At 48.2% G+C, this 16381-nt stretch overlaps 1 protein-coding gene across 2 annotated transcripts; it reads left to right on the forward strand.

Annotated features, from left to right (window-relative positions):
• Positions 1 to 3123: 3123 nt before the first annotated feature.
• LOC111080405 lies at positions 3124 to 14471 on the forward strand. Of its 2 annotated transcripts, XM_041594749.1 has the most exons (18): positions 3124 to 3309; positions 3473 to 3519; positions 4077 to 4214; positions 4276 to 4457; positions 4524 to 4727; positions 5755 to 5832; positions 5896 to 6179; positions 6241 to 6553; positions 6620 to 8162; positions 8227 to 8471; positions 8530 to 8654; positions 9168 to 10784; positions 10857 to 10991; positions 12150 to 12562; positions 12623 to 12828; positions 12907 to 13070; positions 13164 to 13305; positions 13372 to 14471. In XM_041594749.1, exons 1-18 carry the CDS (start codon positions 3204 to 3206, stop codon positions 13421 to 13423), a joined length of 5994 nt encoding a protein of 1997 aa, XP_041450683.1. In that variant the 5' UTR covers positions 3124 to 3203; the 3' UTR covers positions 13424 to 14471. The 2 variants fall into 2 exon arrangements, with proteins under 2 accessions (XP_041450683.1, XP_041450682.1); XM_041594748.1 differs by lacking the exons at positions 3124 to 3309; positions 3473 to 3519; positions 4077 to 4214; ... (8 more) ...; positions 9168 to 10784; positions 10857 to 10991 and adding exons at positions 11616 to 11814; positions 11891 to 12016 and having other exon boundaries at positions 13372 to 14469.
• Positions 14472 to 16381: the final 1910 nt, after the last annotated feature.

The raw sequence follows: 16381 nt of genomic DNA on the forward strand, positions 1-16381 counted from the left end.
CATTATGGTACGTGCCTAGACTGTAAACAGTCGACGAGAGGCCGCCATCGACACAGAGCACATATAACAATTCCACACAACGTCAATGACATGCTCAATTTTTCATGCATTATGCCGGGGCTTCGGCACATTCACATCCACATCCACGTCCACAGTGCGTATGCTTGATATTTGCCTTATATTGACTTGGGGCCGCCGTGGTCGTGGTCGTAGTCGTAGTCGGCGCAAAACACATTTAAGCCTCGGAATATTTGCGTAGTAGGCGGCTCACAGGGCGAGAAACTTCACAGAGCCGTCTCGAGGCACATGGCCAAAAAGCCATAAGACAATTTGCTGCAAGCATACATACTCCTACTCATACATATGCATGCCACACAGAACGTAGCGCAAACATAGATATGGTTTATTATACACAGAAAACCCACACACACCCACACACACACACATACATACATGCAGTGAGGGTTTATCCTGGCCATACAGACAGACCCTCCCCCCAGACGGGGGGTTGATTTTGGGTAAGCAAACACACGGGGCCCAAACGGAAACTATTGTCATCTATATTGCGGAAATGGTAAGGGCAGCGTTCGGGGCATTTTGGCTATATAACTGATTAAAGATTGTCATAGCTCAAGGGATCAAAAGTGGGCGGGGGCACGGTCATGATCCCTCAACTTGTTGACTCAGCAAAGGTTATGCTCTGAGAAATTATGATTTACTCTGCTCTTACAGGGGCCCATTGTCTTTGTGTGTCAGCCATCATTCATGGGTATATAAATATAATCTTATTGATATACTTCTGTATCGTTTTATCTGCAAAAAGAGAGCGTCAACTCTTTGTTAGTTAAACTGTGGTCTGCCATTAGACATTGATCCCTTCTGACGAATGGTTCGAAATAGCCAAAGTTTATAGGCTTTTTATGGGTTGCTGTTAATAGATGAAGTCCAGATCGTATTGCAGTGATATCAAATAAAGGAAATTGTCTACAAACTATGATTTATCCTTAGATTTGAGGGGACTTGGGCCTCCATCAACGTGTCAAGCCTCTTAAGACTCTCTTAAGATGAGAGCCGAGACCAGTATACCAGTATACATTCATAAAGGATCTCCAAAATGTCGTTCATCCCATTAGCGGCTTTATAGCCAACATTCTCGGCCATTCTCTTACTTTACCCAAATGGTAAATCTTCTAAAATTTTATGCGACTACTTGTAATAACACTATAAGGCAGACACCGGGCCAGGCCAGTGATAGTGATTGCCCCCAGCATAAAACAGATTTAATTCTGCCCCTAAAAGTGTGCCACACGAAATGTTTGGTTTTATTTTGGGTGGAAAATACTTTTGTGCCTGGGAAATGCTTCCAGCTGCAGCATCGCTTCCGTTCTGGGGGGCTTCTGTGTGGCTTTGTTCTTTCATTTGTGGCAGATATCTCAAGCAAATTAACCTAACTACTCCTAATGCCGACGCGAGCTGCCCTGCCTGCGCCCACAGACACACGAAAACCAATTAAATTCTTCCGCAAGGCAAGGGCATAAAAGCTTCGTTGCTTCGATTAAAGCTTTCCGCAGCAGGAGGAGGATGGAAAAAAGACAGGGGAGTGTGTGTGGGCGGAGGAGGGTAAAGTGATGATGTTTTGCCTTAAAGCTGGAGGGCCGTCGTGTGAAGTCAACTTTGGTCGACGCGTCCAACACGCGTTCTAAGTGAAATTTAGCCGCTGGCTGGGTTTTGGGATACGTGCCGCGCGGAGTAGCCTCCACCGAAGCTGTCACGCTGCCACACTGCTGCTGCTACAATTTCTGCTGCTGCCACTTCTGCTGGTGCTGCTACTGCTGTTGCTATTTCAGTTGCTGCCAATGCTGCTGCAGCAGCCCCATGCCTCAGTCGACGTCTCTGCTGCGCTGTCATGCGCATACGCACGCTCTGTTGCCTAGTTCCAGGCGTCCGGATCCAACACCCTCCCACAGCGACACAAAAACAAGTCCATTGTTGCGCTTTTGCAGTCGCTGCCGCTGCTGCTGCCGCTGGTGCTGCTGCCACGCACCACACCACACCACAGATGCCGAACATCTGTTTTATGTTTGCCTTGCTTCCAGGAGGAGTCTCTGCTGCTCTCTCTCTCTCTTGTTTAGTGAGAGGTGAGACTGGACTCTCTTTTGTGGCAGAGCTCCACTCTGCCACTCTGCCACTCTGGCACTCTCGTACTCTCGTGTGCGTCTCGGATGCGAGACGTCCTGCGAGTGAGTCCCATCCGCAGTTGGTTTCAGTTCCAGCATCAACGCCACGGCGCACGGAGCGTGTTTTTTGGATACCACTTCCATTCCGTAACGCTGTCGTCTGTCGGGTTACCTAAAGCCACACGCAGCGCCCCCACACACACACACACACACACACACGTACACAGAAAATCTTTGTACGCAAAAAAGAACAGTACTACGATATGGAAATAGCCCAAGATATAAGGAATACTTAACCGAAAAACTACAAGGAAAACGCACTTTTTGGCAAGAAAAGACAGCAGCAGCAGAAAGAAAGTCTACCGGAAAACCCAATTCTTGTCGGTGCGTTTTTCCTACGGCTTTTTCCACGGCACAACGGTCCCCCTTTTTTTTGGGCAGCGCGAATATCGATTGCTGACGACGACGACTGCCTTGCATAAGTCCACAGGGAGATTAGTGTACAAAAGGCAGCATCCGAAAGTGTGTTTGGGAGCAAAGGACACAAAGGGATAACTCAAATGAAACCATTCAAGTCGAAACAACGAAGCTCTATTCTCGGAGAACTTGTAGGAATTAAGTTCTTTTAATTATCAATATTGATGCTGCGATGCTCTGGATGAGGATGCTCTGGATGGTGATGACGAAGCAGGCGGAGATGCAGGAACAGCAGCTGAAGCGAATGGTTTCAGACAATTGACAGCAGACAGCAGACACAACGAAGATATTCTGTCCCCGCCTCCACAAATATATCTCTATATATCTGCCGTATATATATATATATATATAGACTTCAGAAGGATATCTCTACGCTCTGCTCCTCCTCGAGTGTCTGCGTGTGTGTGTGTTTGGTGTGTGTGTGTGTGTGTGTGTGTGTGTGTGTGTGTGTGTGTGTGTGTGTGTGCCTGCCCTTGTTTCGCTTTTCGTTTTCCTCTTCTTTTCCATTTCCATTTTTATTTCTTTTACTTTTTGTTTGTTTCGCTGAAAATGGATATTGCCTTGCGTGGCACGGGCACGGGCACGGGCACGGCATCAACGACTGGAACTGGCACGGGCACAAGCTCTGGTCCTCGCAGCGGCACTGCCGGCAGTGGTAAGTCCTTGAGTCCTTGAGTCCTTGAGTCCCTGAGTCCTGACTAAAACATGGCAGTTCCAAGACACATAATCACATATTTTATGTACGCCATGTTTTATGTACTTCTCGCAAATGGCAAATGCCAAACGGCAAATGAAACGAAATACATTTTCATTTGCAGGTCTACACCATGCTGTGTCATTGGGCAACATTGAGGTCTCCGCCAAGGTTCGTATCACCGCAAAACGTGTGGCAGACGGGGGCGGGGCAGACAATTAATTTGTGCCAGAGATGTGACTAGCGGGAATCTCAAGTGGCAATTGGCAAGTGGCAGGAGGCAGGAAGCAGGAGGCACTGTCACTGTCACTGGTAATGGCAATGCCACTGGCGAATGATTGACACAATTATTTCGATGCGAATCTTAGTTCGCGAATCACGCAAAGAGAAATGAGAAATGCGAACGACGAAAAAAAGGGACAAAAAGGAGGGAATAGATTTCAAATGAATCAGTTGGAATGGTAGTTGAGTCATTAAAAGAGATAACAAATGAATGGCAGGGTGGGTAGATGGATGGAATAAATTAAGCAAAGGGCAGACCAAATGGAGAAGTAAATTGCCATGATCAATATCACAGAAATGACAGGGTTGCAGAGAACCAGCAGAAAGTTAAAGATAGGAAAAGAGCAAAGTTATATGCAATGGAAAAGATTCTTAGAAATTCAGATATATTCTTAGCATTTTTCCATTAAAAATTAAGTGATTAGAACTTTCTTGAATCATCGCAGGCCACCTATTCCAGCCACATGGATCGCAGCTACGACTCCGAGGATGAGAACACGGGCCGGCGACGACTCCGTCACACGCTTTCCACCGAGCTGCAACCACGCGCCTCCGTCTACTCGCGCGGCGATATCAGGGAACAGGTGAGTGCCAAGCTGAGCCTGCACCAAGATTGATCACTGAATGAGTGTGCTCCTGTTGCAGTACTGCCTCACAGATCGACAGCTGCATAGCATAGAGCAGCGACCGCGCAGGGAACGCTTCTTTGGGTGCCTTTCGCGGCGCGGACAGACGCAGTCGGGCAGCTTTCTGGGCGGCTGTGTGGGGCGGCGTGTGCCCTCCGATGAGAATCTGGCAGCGTATGCGCCATTCGAGAAGTATCCACGGTGAGTTGCAGTCAATACATCTGCTTCTGCAGCTATGACGCGTAAATAATCACATCGGCTGGTTAGATATCAAAACAACTACACGGACACACACGAACTGGATAGTTCCTATTTTCGACGACAGCCAGCCTCGATTCTAAGCACGGGAAAGTCGAGTGAGCCGGATCTGGGTGGACGATACACCTGGATAGGACAGCAGGCGGCGCAACAGCAACAGCAGCAGCAGCAGCAGCAAACCAACAACAACACCGAGTACCAAACGAACCATAGGTATGTGCTCCGCAATGGTGATTCCCGAACCGAAAAACAAAGAACAGAACCGAAAAACCCAAAACTAAAATCAAAACTGTAAAACTGCTATGCCAACTGTCGCTAGATCATGCCTCAAACTGTCGCCCTATCCGTAGTCTCTAACTCTCTACTGTTACACTATCCCCCCCCATATATATATATATACTAGATACTATGTGTTAATGACTATAGTAGTACGCTTGCAATGCTTGCCTGTACCCAAAGACAACACTCAGCGCTTTCCTCTCTATCGCATCTCCATATATGCATCATGCCGCTCGCTTTTGCTTCCAAAGTTCTATCCAAACCGAAATACAATATTGAATACCTTCTGCCCGACACTGAGAACTAGAAACGCTGTATAAAAAATACCTTTTTCGTATACTCTTTCGTTATTCATTCACCTATCCTTCTCTCCTCAAAAATCAATCAAAAAAAAAAACGACTGTAAAAAATTTAAAAAAAACCAAAATTGAACCATGCAAAAAAATACCCACAAATACTAAAAAAAAAACAAAACAAAAAATGAAAATGATCAAAATGTGTAAAGGGCAACTTGTTGTACAGCACCACTTGAATCCTTTTACCAGGATGTTTTGCTACGGAATTATTATGTCGAGCTTTGCGCTCCACCAAATCCTACACCACCAACATCACACACCAATCAAATCGCTAATCTAAATGTTTGGTATGTAAAGTGATCTAAAATCTAAACCTAAAATCTAAACAAAAATCTTAGACTAAAATACTTAAACTTAAATAGTATCTGAAAAGAAAACGAACAAGCAAGAACTCTATTAACCAAAGAAAGTGCGCTAAAAATGTTTATTTTATGTTATGTGTCTGCACGTGACCAAAAAGCAAATGAAATGAAAAAAAAAAACACCAAAGAGAAAAGCAAAATATAGTTGAAATAAAGTTTAATGCGAATTAAATGTAAATTAGAGTCCGAGCGTCCAAGAAGCGAGTGCAGCTAATAGTCCTGTGTGATTTACTTACTCCACAGCTCGTATCACTGCCCCACATATGCCACGATGCCGAACACTCATCACCATCAGCAGCAGCAGCAGCAGCAGGCGGGAAGGTATCTATACATATCTAGCTTCTGTATAATATATCCTCCTTAATCGATTTCCTTTTTGTGCAGAACCAAACATGTGAGCTTCGCTCGCTCGCATACGCTCACCAGCTTCGACAATGTGAATGCGGGTTTCCGCTCCTCGGGTCGCTTGAAGACGGCCAGCAGTCAGGAGCGTTTGATTGGCGGCAAGAAGCCCATAATTGCCTCTGGTTCCATGTACGAGACGCTGCAGCCCACAGTCACAGTGCCACAGAGCTCGACGCTGCCCAAAACCTGGCTGCCACAGTCAGTGCAACTGCAGACATGTCAGCATCATCATGCGCCCATTCATCTGCATCAGCCCTTGCCGGGTAAGCCCTTGACCCATCCCTACACTTGTCGATTCTTATTGCCAACATTTCTCGTCTCTAGACAACATGCTGGGTCTCATCATACCACAGCCGCTGCCCATGGCCTTGCCACCGCCCAGTCCTGAGGTCCTTATTGTGGAGAAAAAGTTTCGGAATGCCATGAAAACTCAGGCCACGCAAACGGATTTGGCCGCGCGCCGTCAGGCTGGCTACAGCACGCAAATCATGTCGTTGAGCCCCAGGCCGCCACATCGCATTAAGGTGGTGTCCCAGGGCGCCCAGACCAATGGCCTGCAGAACGGCAAGAAGCTAACGAAGAGCCTCTCGGAGATTCCCAACGGCAAGGACGTGCAAACGCATCACTATCAACCGGGGTAAGCCAAGCAGAGAAGGAAAGATCTCATCATCTCATCTAAAGTGCAATTTTCCCCCACCCATAGAGTGATCTACCCCCACGAAATGATCTACCGAACCCAGTCGCAGGATGTGACTCCACTGCAAACGCTCTCGGATGCGCAGAACAACATCATGTACTACAAGCCGCCGCCTCCGCTCTTGGATCCCCACAGCTATGGTCTGGGCATGGAGCACCTGAGCAGGGGACGTCCCTGTCCGGCCGAACAGAATGTGGAGTACGTGAACGTGAATGCCGCGGCGGTGGCCCTCAATGAGAGCTTCGACTACGAGAGCAACAGCTTGCCGCGACGGGCCTGTAGCTCGCATGCGCGCACGGAGACGGATTACTACTCGAACAGTTTGCCCCGCAGAGCGGATGCCCTGCACGGCCATGACATGTGCAAGCATATTACGGAGTGTGTGGACTTGATGCCGGATCACGGGGTGGCCCTGGACTTTACGCGGCCCCACTTGCTGCCGCCGCCGAGTGAATACTGCAAGAACGACGACGAGGCGGAGGATGTGGAGGAGTACTATGACGACGAGGAGGAGACGCATCCACACGAGACGGAGAGCTACAGCTCGGAGGTGTGCATGGAGCAGGCGGCCCGTCGCATGTCCATGCTGCCCCAGATGATGGACTCGCCCTTTCGCCGGGATGACCTGCGGCGTCAGTCTATGCCGGTCTACGGCCAAACGGAGAAGCTCATCGATGGCTTTGGGCCGCGCACATCCTTCCGGCGACGCGACAAGGTGAGCTGCTTTCCGGACGAGCCCCAGGCGGGGGGCATCAGGCGGGACGAGCAGGAGATTTTCATTGACTTCAAGCCGCATGTCTCGCCCAAGCCGAGTCCCAAGCTCCAGCTGAAGCATCGAAAGCAGCACAAGGCGGAGATTGCCATGCGGAAGATGCAGCAGCAGCGACTCGCGCAGGCCGCTGCTCTCACCCTCCCGAAGCTGAAGTCAGTCGAAGTTGAGCTGGTGCCCAGCGACGAGGACGAGAACGAGGATGAGGACGAAGAACAGGATCAGGATCCGGACCAGGACCAGGATGACGAAGAAGAAGCCGAATCGGAGCGGAACAGAACGGAGAATGATCATCCCGAGGACGAGGATCCCATCTATGAGAACATTATCCCGTGTGGCTGCAAGGTTGAGCCACCGCCGCCGCTGCCGCCGCCACTGATTCTGGAGGACATTCAGGATAAGCGGTCGCAGTTCCGCAAGCGATCCGTCAGCCTGGACGATGACTATGCCGCTGCAGCGGGCATCTTCCCGGCACCCGGACCCGGACCTGGACTCCGTCTGCCCTCCACTCCGGCCAGTCCCTGCCGCGAGGAGCTGCTGCTGGCCAATGTCTCCACGTATCCATCCTCAGACTCGCTGGCCAACGACACGACACGCGATCACTCTGATGGCATCTGGAACGAGTCGCAGGTCACCGTTCTGACCGCCGATCAGCACATCTCCGACGGCTCCTACAGCTCCAATCTGCTGCTGACGCCATCATCGAAGCGAAAGAATCTCCTGCTGCAGCACCAGCAGCGCAGCTCCGTGGACACGGATGCCTTGGACTTTGAAGAGCAGGTGGGACACCACAGCTACAACTCGCTGCCTGGTCTTCGTTGTAATTTTATTCTCTCTTTGGTAGAGCCCCACCTATGGCCTACAAACACTGCCAAAGATCATCAAGACCCCGACACCGACAACTTCACGGCCTGCCTCCACTCTGCCTCTGGCACCGCCGCCAGCCATTGCTGTAACCCCGTCGAGCAATCAGCCGCTGGACTCCTCCATGGGCTCCTCGCCACTGCCCAAGCGTGCCATGGTGCCAAGGGGATCCGTGCCGGATGCACGTCAGCTCATGTATCCGACTGTGGCAGTCAGCAAGCAAAGGTAGAAGGGACCCTAGAACCTAGAATATCTACTTAGAGTTCCATTTACTCCCTTACAGACACTCGGATGCCTCGTTTCTGCCCATGGGTGTACCGGACTATGCAAGGAGTGCGGACATCTCGGAGTGCAGCACGAATACAGATGAGTATGCCACCTGTACGGACAACTCGAAGCGTACACCAGGTATTAAGACACCGCCGACAACGACAAGTTCATCGTCCGCCACACAAGTGCCAGGTTTGGGCCCCTATCAGACATAGATAGTACTCTGTGTGTGTATTCTGTGTGTGTACTCGTAATTGTCCCCCTAACCTAAGTGTTAATTTAATCCATCATCAATGTTGTGTGCAGCCTCTCTAGTGCCTTGTTCCATCAGCAGCCAATCCAACCAATCAAGCCAAACAATCAATCAATCAAATGAATCGTACTTTGTGGACACCACTCACCGCTTTCACGCTTACAGCCCTACTAGTTATACATAGTGTTAACCTGTTAGCCTATTAGCGTATAGTCTTAGCCACATCATCCACCTCCTCTCTCTCTATAAATCTCTCTCTCTCTCTGTCTCTCTAGTTTGTTGTTGTTGCCTGATAAATGCCTTGCTCGCAATGCTTTAGCTGTGAAATCCCCAAAATATTATCCAGAAATGTATCTAACATTTGGAACTATCTTTCTCTTTTATTTTGTTTTAAACAGTTTCCACTCAAAGCTCACAGCTGGATAAAACGCATGCGGGCAGCTCCTTTGAGAGTGCCAGTTCTCTGTACTCCATGCGGGAGGATCTGCTCCATGACGGACCATCTGAGAGGGAGAAGCAGATGAAAATGTCGCAGAGTTCCCTCAAGTCCCCCATGGGTGGTTCGGTGGCAGAGCTGACACGTAAGTCGCCATCGCATTCGATCAGCAGCACCACATCCTCGGGCAGCTGTCAGGCCATCAAATCTCCTGCCAAGGAATCCCAGCCACAGACCCAGCCACAGGCGGTGGCCACCAGCCCCTCCACCAGCAGCCAGCAAGTCAAAGTAGCCGCAACGGAGGCAGCGGGGGCAGCAGTGAAACCCAAGCCCGAGTCCATTTCCGAGGACGAGCGCAGTGAGGTGCGTTATTCCTCGTCCGGCTACTACGAGAGTCCCCACGACGAGGACGATGAGGAGCAGGTCACGACCACGTGCAAGGCGCGACGCCTCAAGCACGAGGATAACAAGAGGCGCAAGACCAGCATGAAGCTGGACATCGAGAAGGAGAACATGCGCGCCCTCACCAGTCCCATCAAGAAGGCCGTGGCGGGCAAGCAATCGCTGCAGTCGCCCGAGCAGCACAGCGCTGGCGCCCTGGAGAACGGCAGTCCCAGCAAAATAAAACGTTTCCGTCCGAAGATACGACGACAGCTGCGCAAGAGCTCCCGCGAAGATGTCCTGGCAGCACCAGCAGCTCGACGGACGAGGCCCACTATCTACGGCCTGAGCAGCGCCAGTGGGGATACGGAACTGCTGCTGGATGGCAGCATGACCACCACACTGGTTCCCAGTCCCAGGCCGAGCATTGTGCCCACCACAGCAGCCATAACAACGGAAACCACCACCACAACAGTCATTGGAGTGGCACCGCCACCGCCGCAGGAGCGGGTGCGGGAGCTGGAGCAGGTGAAGAAGCCACAGCCGCACAGTTGTGCCACTCCCACGTCTCTGCTGTCGCCCAAACTGCCCCCCATGAGCAGCACCCACTCCAAGTCCGCATCGGAGACGATGTGTCAACTGAAAGCCAAGTCCATCGAGTCCCTGCGTTCGGTGTCGCCCGGCTCCGACTCTGTGTTCTACAGCGAGGCCGATGGCACGGCGGCCAGTGCCACCGATCAGGGCCACTGCCATCACTGCGGCAAGGAGATGGAGGGCAAGCAGCAGGATCTGGTAGGTGACTCCGTGGAGTCCATACCCTACATCGAACAGGAGGCGGACATTGTGAAGCCCCCATCGGACTTTGCCGACTCCCCCGTGACCACCAAAACCACTCAGCGGCTGTACAAGAAAATGGACAAGCGTTTCCGATCCGAAGAGCGCTATCACGCCGGGGAGCGGGGCAGGCACTACAAGTCCCGCCAGGAGAACATCAGAGCCAAGAGCGAGGAGCGTGGTCGAGCTCCCAGCTTGCCCAATACCCCAGTTCTGCGTCCTGCTGGCTCCAGTCCCTGTGTCCTGCCCGATATCAGCACGGAACAGAACCACCATATCATCTACAAGGGCCACTACGATGAGGGCAGGTACACTCGCCTCACGGATGACGATCTGTGGACGCAGCTGGATCATCAGTGTTTCGGTGAGTGAAAATCCTCTGCTATCTTTAGCTACATAGATCTAGAATCTAGATTGTTCTATTTTTTATCCACAGATCGTTCGCGGGAGCGCAGGGCCTCCACAGAGTCCGAGAAGGGTTTCCATGCCAAGTACCAGGTGATTCTCCATCGTCTTGTTCAGCGTCGATGCACTCTGGAGATGTATCATCGCCAGAAGAATAATAATTTCCGTAAGTAAGACCAAAGATAACAAAACACTCGGGAAAGCTTTCGAGCTGTGCTTTCGAGCTGTGCTGCCTCTGATATTTCAGCTTACTCTCCCGTTCTCTTCGCCAGACTTTGTTGTTATGATCTTTATCCACTTGAGGTACCCTGTTGTGTACACACACTTCGCGCACTCGGGAAAGCTTGCGAGCTGTGCTGCCTCTGATATTTCAGCTTACTCTCCCATTCTCGTCGCCAGACTTTGTTGTTATGATCTTTATCCACTTGAGGTACCCTGTTGTGTACACACACTTCGCGTACTCGGTAAAAAGCTTTCGATCTGTGCTTTCGAGCTGTGCTTTCCAGCTGTGCTCTCCCGTTCTCTTCGCCAGACTTTGTTGCTATAAATCTTTAGTACAATCCACTTGAGGCACCCTGTTTCGTACACACTCTTCGGGCACCCTGCTTGTTTACAGCCAAACAATATTCTAATTTTGGCACAACGTGCGCGATGTGTTCCGCTGAGAATCAGAGAGGAGAGCCATTGGCCAGAGCGGGAGAACTTTTCATAGATAATGAAATGGTTGGTCGGTCGGTCGATGGCGCTCCGAATTTTCATGACCGGCACTTGGCACAGAGACAGGCACAGACAGACATATGCTGCAGAATCATTAGAGCGAAGTGTAAAAAAATAAACTATGCTCGCAGTTTTTTGCGGCTAGTTGGGGTGCGTGCTTTGTTGTGTGCCGACCGTAAAACGCTTCCCAAATGTGAAATAAAAGTGCGAGAACTGCGAGAGATTACCAAGGCTAGATTCGATATTTACACAAATCTTAGTTCAAATGATTGGTGGGTAAACAGTGGAGCAGCCGCGCATGTTTGAGGCCATGATGGTTTAAGCCTTTTCCTTTCGTTTGTGCCACAGAATTAATAGCGTCTAATTCCACGCCGGATTCGGTGCGTCGCAAGTTGGAGGAGGTCTTAAAGCTAATGCTTTTGGTATGGGCACGCGAAAGTTTTGTGATATCAAAGCTGAGCAACGGCACGAGTGGTAAATAGTAGTGGTGTCGGAATATATATATATTCCGGAAATAAAATCACACAAATCAAACAAATCTCTTTATCTATATCTTTATCTATTCGCTTGATTGTACCTGTGTGTGTGTTCCTCTCTTCGCACGCAGGCGTGGACAAAACCGTTGTGGTGAAGAGCGATTCGGGTGAATTCGGTTTCCGCATCCATGGCTCAAAGCCCGTCGTTGTGGCCGCCATCGAGCCGGAAACGCCGGCGGAGAGCTCCGGCCTGGAAGTGGGCGACATTATCATATCGGTTAATGGCGTCCAAGTGCTGGACAAACACCACACAGAGGTCGTGAAGATCGCCCACGATGGCTGCGAGAAGCTGGAGCTGCAGGTGGCCCGCACCATTGGAGTGCTGATGCACGAGCAGCTGGAGCCACCCAGCGAGCCCATCTTCAGTGGCTATCTGTGGCGCCAGAGCGGACAGGCCAAGGGGGCGCCCAATGCCCAGAAATGGGTGCGACGCTGGTTCTCCCTGAGGCCGGATAACTGTCTGTATTACTACAAAACAGAGGATGTAAGTGGGATCCCTGCCAGAGTTTAAGGTTTCAGGTTTTTATAATTCATAATTTTCCAGGACTCGCAGCCCGTTGGTGCGATGATCATGGCCAAGCACACTGTGGATCTGTGCCCCGTGGACATTGGCAAGCCTTTCGCCTTCAAAGTGGACGCTGGCGAGGGCATTCCCATGTACGTGGCCGCCGACTCGGATGATCTGGCCAACAGATGGCTGAATCTGCTGCGCCAGGCCGCCTCCCAGGATAACCAGTGGCTGGACAAGAGGTGTGTGGGTTACTGATCTTTGAGAAAAACACTAACGTGAGGGCTGGGCTCGTTTCTCACATCATTTTCCCCTCACAGTGCGCGGTGCTTGTACCAGGCTCCGACCAACATTCAGAGGCCCGATTGCTTTGGCTATTTGCTCAAATTGGGCTCAAGGTGGTGCGGCTGGTCGAAACGCTATTGTGTACTTAAGGATGCCTGCCTCTATTTTTACCAAGACGCAAATAGCAAGAGTGCATTCGGTGAGTCATGGGGGGGGCAGCAGCCAAAAGCCCAAAGCCCAAAGCCCAATAGACAGTGGACAGCCAGACAAATAATTAATTGAATTTCTCTAGGAATGGCCTGCTTGCACGGCTACAAGGTGGCCTCAATGTCCACGAATGCGTCCGGCAAGAAGAATTCATTCGAGATAATACCACCAGAAACGAAATTGCGTCACTATTATTTTTGCACTGAAAGCGAAATGGATAAGAAGCGGTAAACTAACACCAAACATCACATAATCCTAGTATCTACTGTATCTAGTGTCTATTTTTTTATCAGCTGGATATCCGCCTTGGAATACTCCATTGATCGCTGGATTAAGTCCGGGTAACTAAGGTTGAAAACACGCTCCAGATCGGCCTTGGGCAGCCGTCGAAAGCGTCGAAGTTTTAGCTACTTCATGGATTAAAATTAAAACAAAACATTGTTCGACACTAGTACGGGTACTACATTACATGCATACATTACATACATACATACATAAATACATATATTTATAGAGTGTAAGCCAAAGAAAAACCACAATTAGTTCTAGTCGATAGATGATTGCTTAGTCCAAGGAATTTAGTCGGTCATTCAAAGCGGGTTTAAAACTATTTTGAACATATAGTAAAGGCATACAATTGAATTTTTGGTGTGTATTCTTACAAAAGATATAATATACACATATACATATACACATAAAAATACTTATGTTTAGTGAGGTTGTCATGTCATACACATACATATACGAGTATGTAGTATATATTTAGCCACGAGGGAAAACGAGAGAAATGATCATACAGCAGACCAAAATTGATTGTCTAATGTATATAGGAATTCGTATAGATTGAAAATGTTTAGGTATTCAAAGGCTCAAAGTTTAGATAAATGTCTATTTACAGAAAAAGCGTAAACTAGAGACCAAAAAATTCGAAATCACGAAAAGGAAAAATAATATTTCAAATATAATGGAAAATATTTACTGTTAAAAAATCGAATCCGCAATGTTTTCCCATATTCCCTTAAATTCCCATAAACGATTCAAAGTGAAGGATTTCTTAGTTAGACACGCTCAAATTATGATACATGTAGATTTTTTTATAAGCTTTGACTTTTTTTTTGATAAGTTGAGGTTTTTTTTAGGATGACAGAGACATTTCCAGAAGCCAGAAGCCACAAGCCACACATCATACTATTTCATTGTAGATCAAACAATAATTATATAGAATACATATATTTAATGCATTCAGAATCCAGTAGTTACTTTGTCATTTAAAGATATGATCTTTAAAACGCTGATTTCCCTTTTTTTGGGTTCAGTGTTCGTATGAGTGAAAAAGCTTCATTTTTAGTAATCAAAAAAATAAATATATATATATTTTATATATTTTAAATAGAGATTTCCACGATAATAAATGTATGCATTATGATTATATTATATTAAATTATATACAACACATACAATATATACAAGCAGAGGCGGCCAACAAAAACAAAAACAAAACAACAACAACCAAAGACAACAACCAAACAGAAATGAAGCAAAAAGAAAACTAAATAAGAGCTTTAATTATTAAATAAAGAATATACCAAGAACAAATGACAAATGCGTGTACTGCTGACAGCCCCAGGGGCTTTTCAAAAAATGCACCTAAATATCATTAATTAGGCTCAACGATCCCCCCATTCCCCCCATTCGATTCGATGCGATGCGATCCCAGGGCCCAACCCAAAACGATCTTATGCCGCTCTCCTACCTGCCTTCTACCTGGCCGCTAATGTCGGGCCAACGAAGCATTTCAAATGCGATCAATGAACCTGTTGCCGGCCCCCACACTCTAGCCCTCTTTCCACCACATCGCAGCCAAACAGCCAAACAGACAGACAGGCAGACAGACGCCCAGTTGGCCACATGTTTTACACAATTTTCAAGTAATTTATTTTAAAATCGTAAAGCGATGCAAAATATGCACACGGAGCAACGTAGAGGAACCAAAGCAATGCAATGGGGAGTGATGTCTATGGGATACCCTGCAGTCTGATTTAATTCCTCATCCCATTTGGCTGAACATATTTTTCTAATTATTATTTATGGATCTGCACACATATATATTGTGTATATATATATTTTAAGTGTATATTGACATTAGCATTAGTTTATCGGGCTAAGATGACACTTGGAGGAGGTCTATGGGTAGTGTCCATGTATCTAAGAACACTAAATAGGATTTCTGCGTGTTCCCCCAATAATGTGGATACCATGGCTCTGGGCTATGGGCATAGAATTGAATCCTATGTATATGGATTTGAATGTAGAATTAATTTGAATGTAGAATATTGCCCATATACCCTTCTAATCTATATACACTTGCTGGGTATCAAAGCAGCAGCAGGCAAACAACAGCAGCAGCAGCAGCAGGCGCAGGCAGCAGCAACAGTTGCTGATGGGGGGAAGTCAACGACTAGCATAACAATTCGCTCGCCCTATGAGGCGGCTACCGTTTTCTCTTCTCTTCCCCTTCTTTAACTACTTCTTCTTTCGACTGCTGCTGCTGCTGCTGCTGCCGCTGCTGTGGTTGTTGTTGCTTCTGCTGTTACTTCTACTGCTTCTGCTTCAGTTCACCGTTTACTGTTTTGCTATTCCTCCAGCAGCAGCAGCAGCAGAAACAAAAACAATTTAGTTCCACTGTGCACTGCCTTAATTACAGACACAGCAGCCTCTGCCTTATGCTTTTACCTCTACCTCTACCTTTGTCTCTGTTTTGTTCAGAGACTTTTTCGGGGTCTGCTGGCAATCATCACCATCGTCATCATTATCGTATCGTGATCATGACGAACGTCACTCCCTCTCTTTTCGGACGCACATACACCCTCTGTATTTTTTGGACCACAAACTGAAGCCAGCCAGCAGCGCAGCTCACCTCACCTCAGAAGCAATGCCAACGAAGACCCTGACTGTGTTTTGGGTCTTTTGTTTCCTTCTTTCCTTATGGCACTTGACCGCATTGATGCTGTTGCCTCGAGAGATGAGAAGTTGCACAAGAGGTTGCCAGATTGTTGGATGCCAAAACAGTTAGATGGGATATGTGATAAATGCATGTGTATAATGTTCTACATAACGAAGTGATCTTCCTTTACCCTTATAAATGTACATATATAGCAAGGATAAGGATCTTACTCTGCTCCAGAAATCTTCAGTTTGTTGCTTGAAACCTTTTCGCAATGTAAGTCCAGACATCTAGCTACCGCATCAGCTATCTTTTGCTCAAAACATACACACATGTAAGAACACACAACCGCCCCATTT

This window comes from Drosophila obscura, unplaced genomic scaffold (assembly GCF_018151105.1).
Source record: "Drosophila obscura isolate BZ-5 IFL unplaced genomic scaffold, ASM1815110v1 contig_36, whole genome shotgun sequence".
Taxonomy (NCBI): Eukaryota; Metazoa; Arthropoda; class Insecta; order Diptera; family Drosophilidae; genus Drosophila; species Drosophila obscura.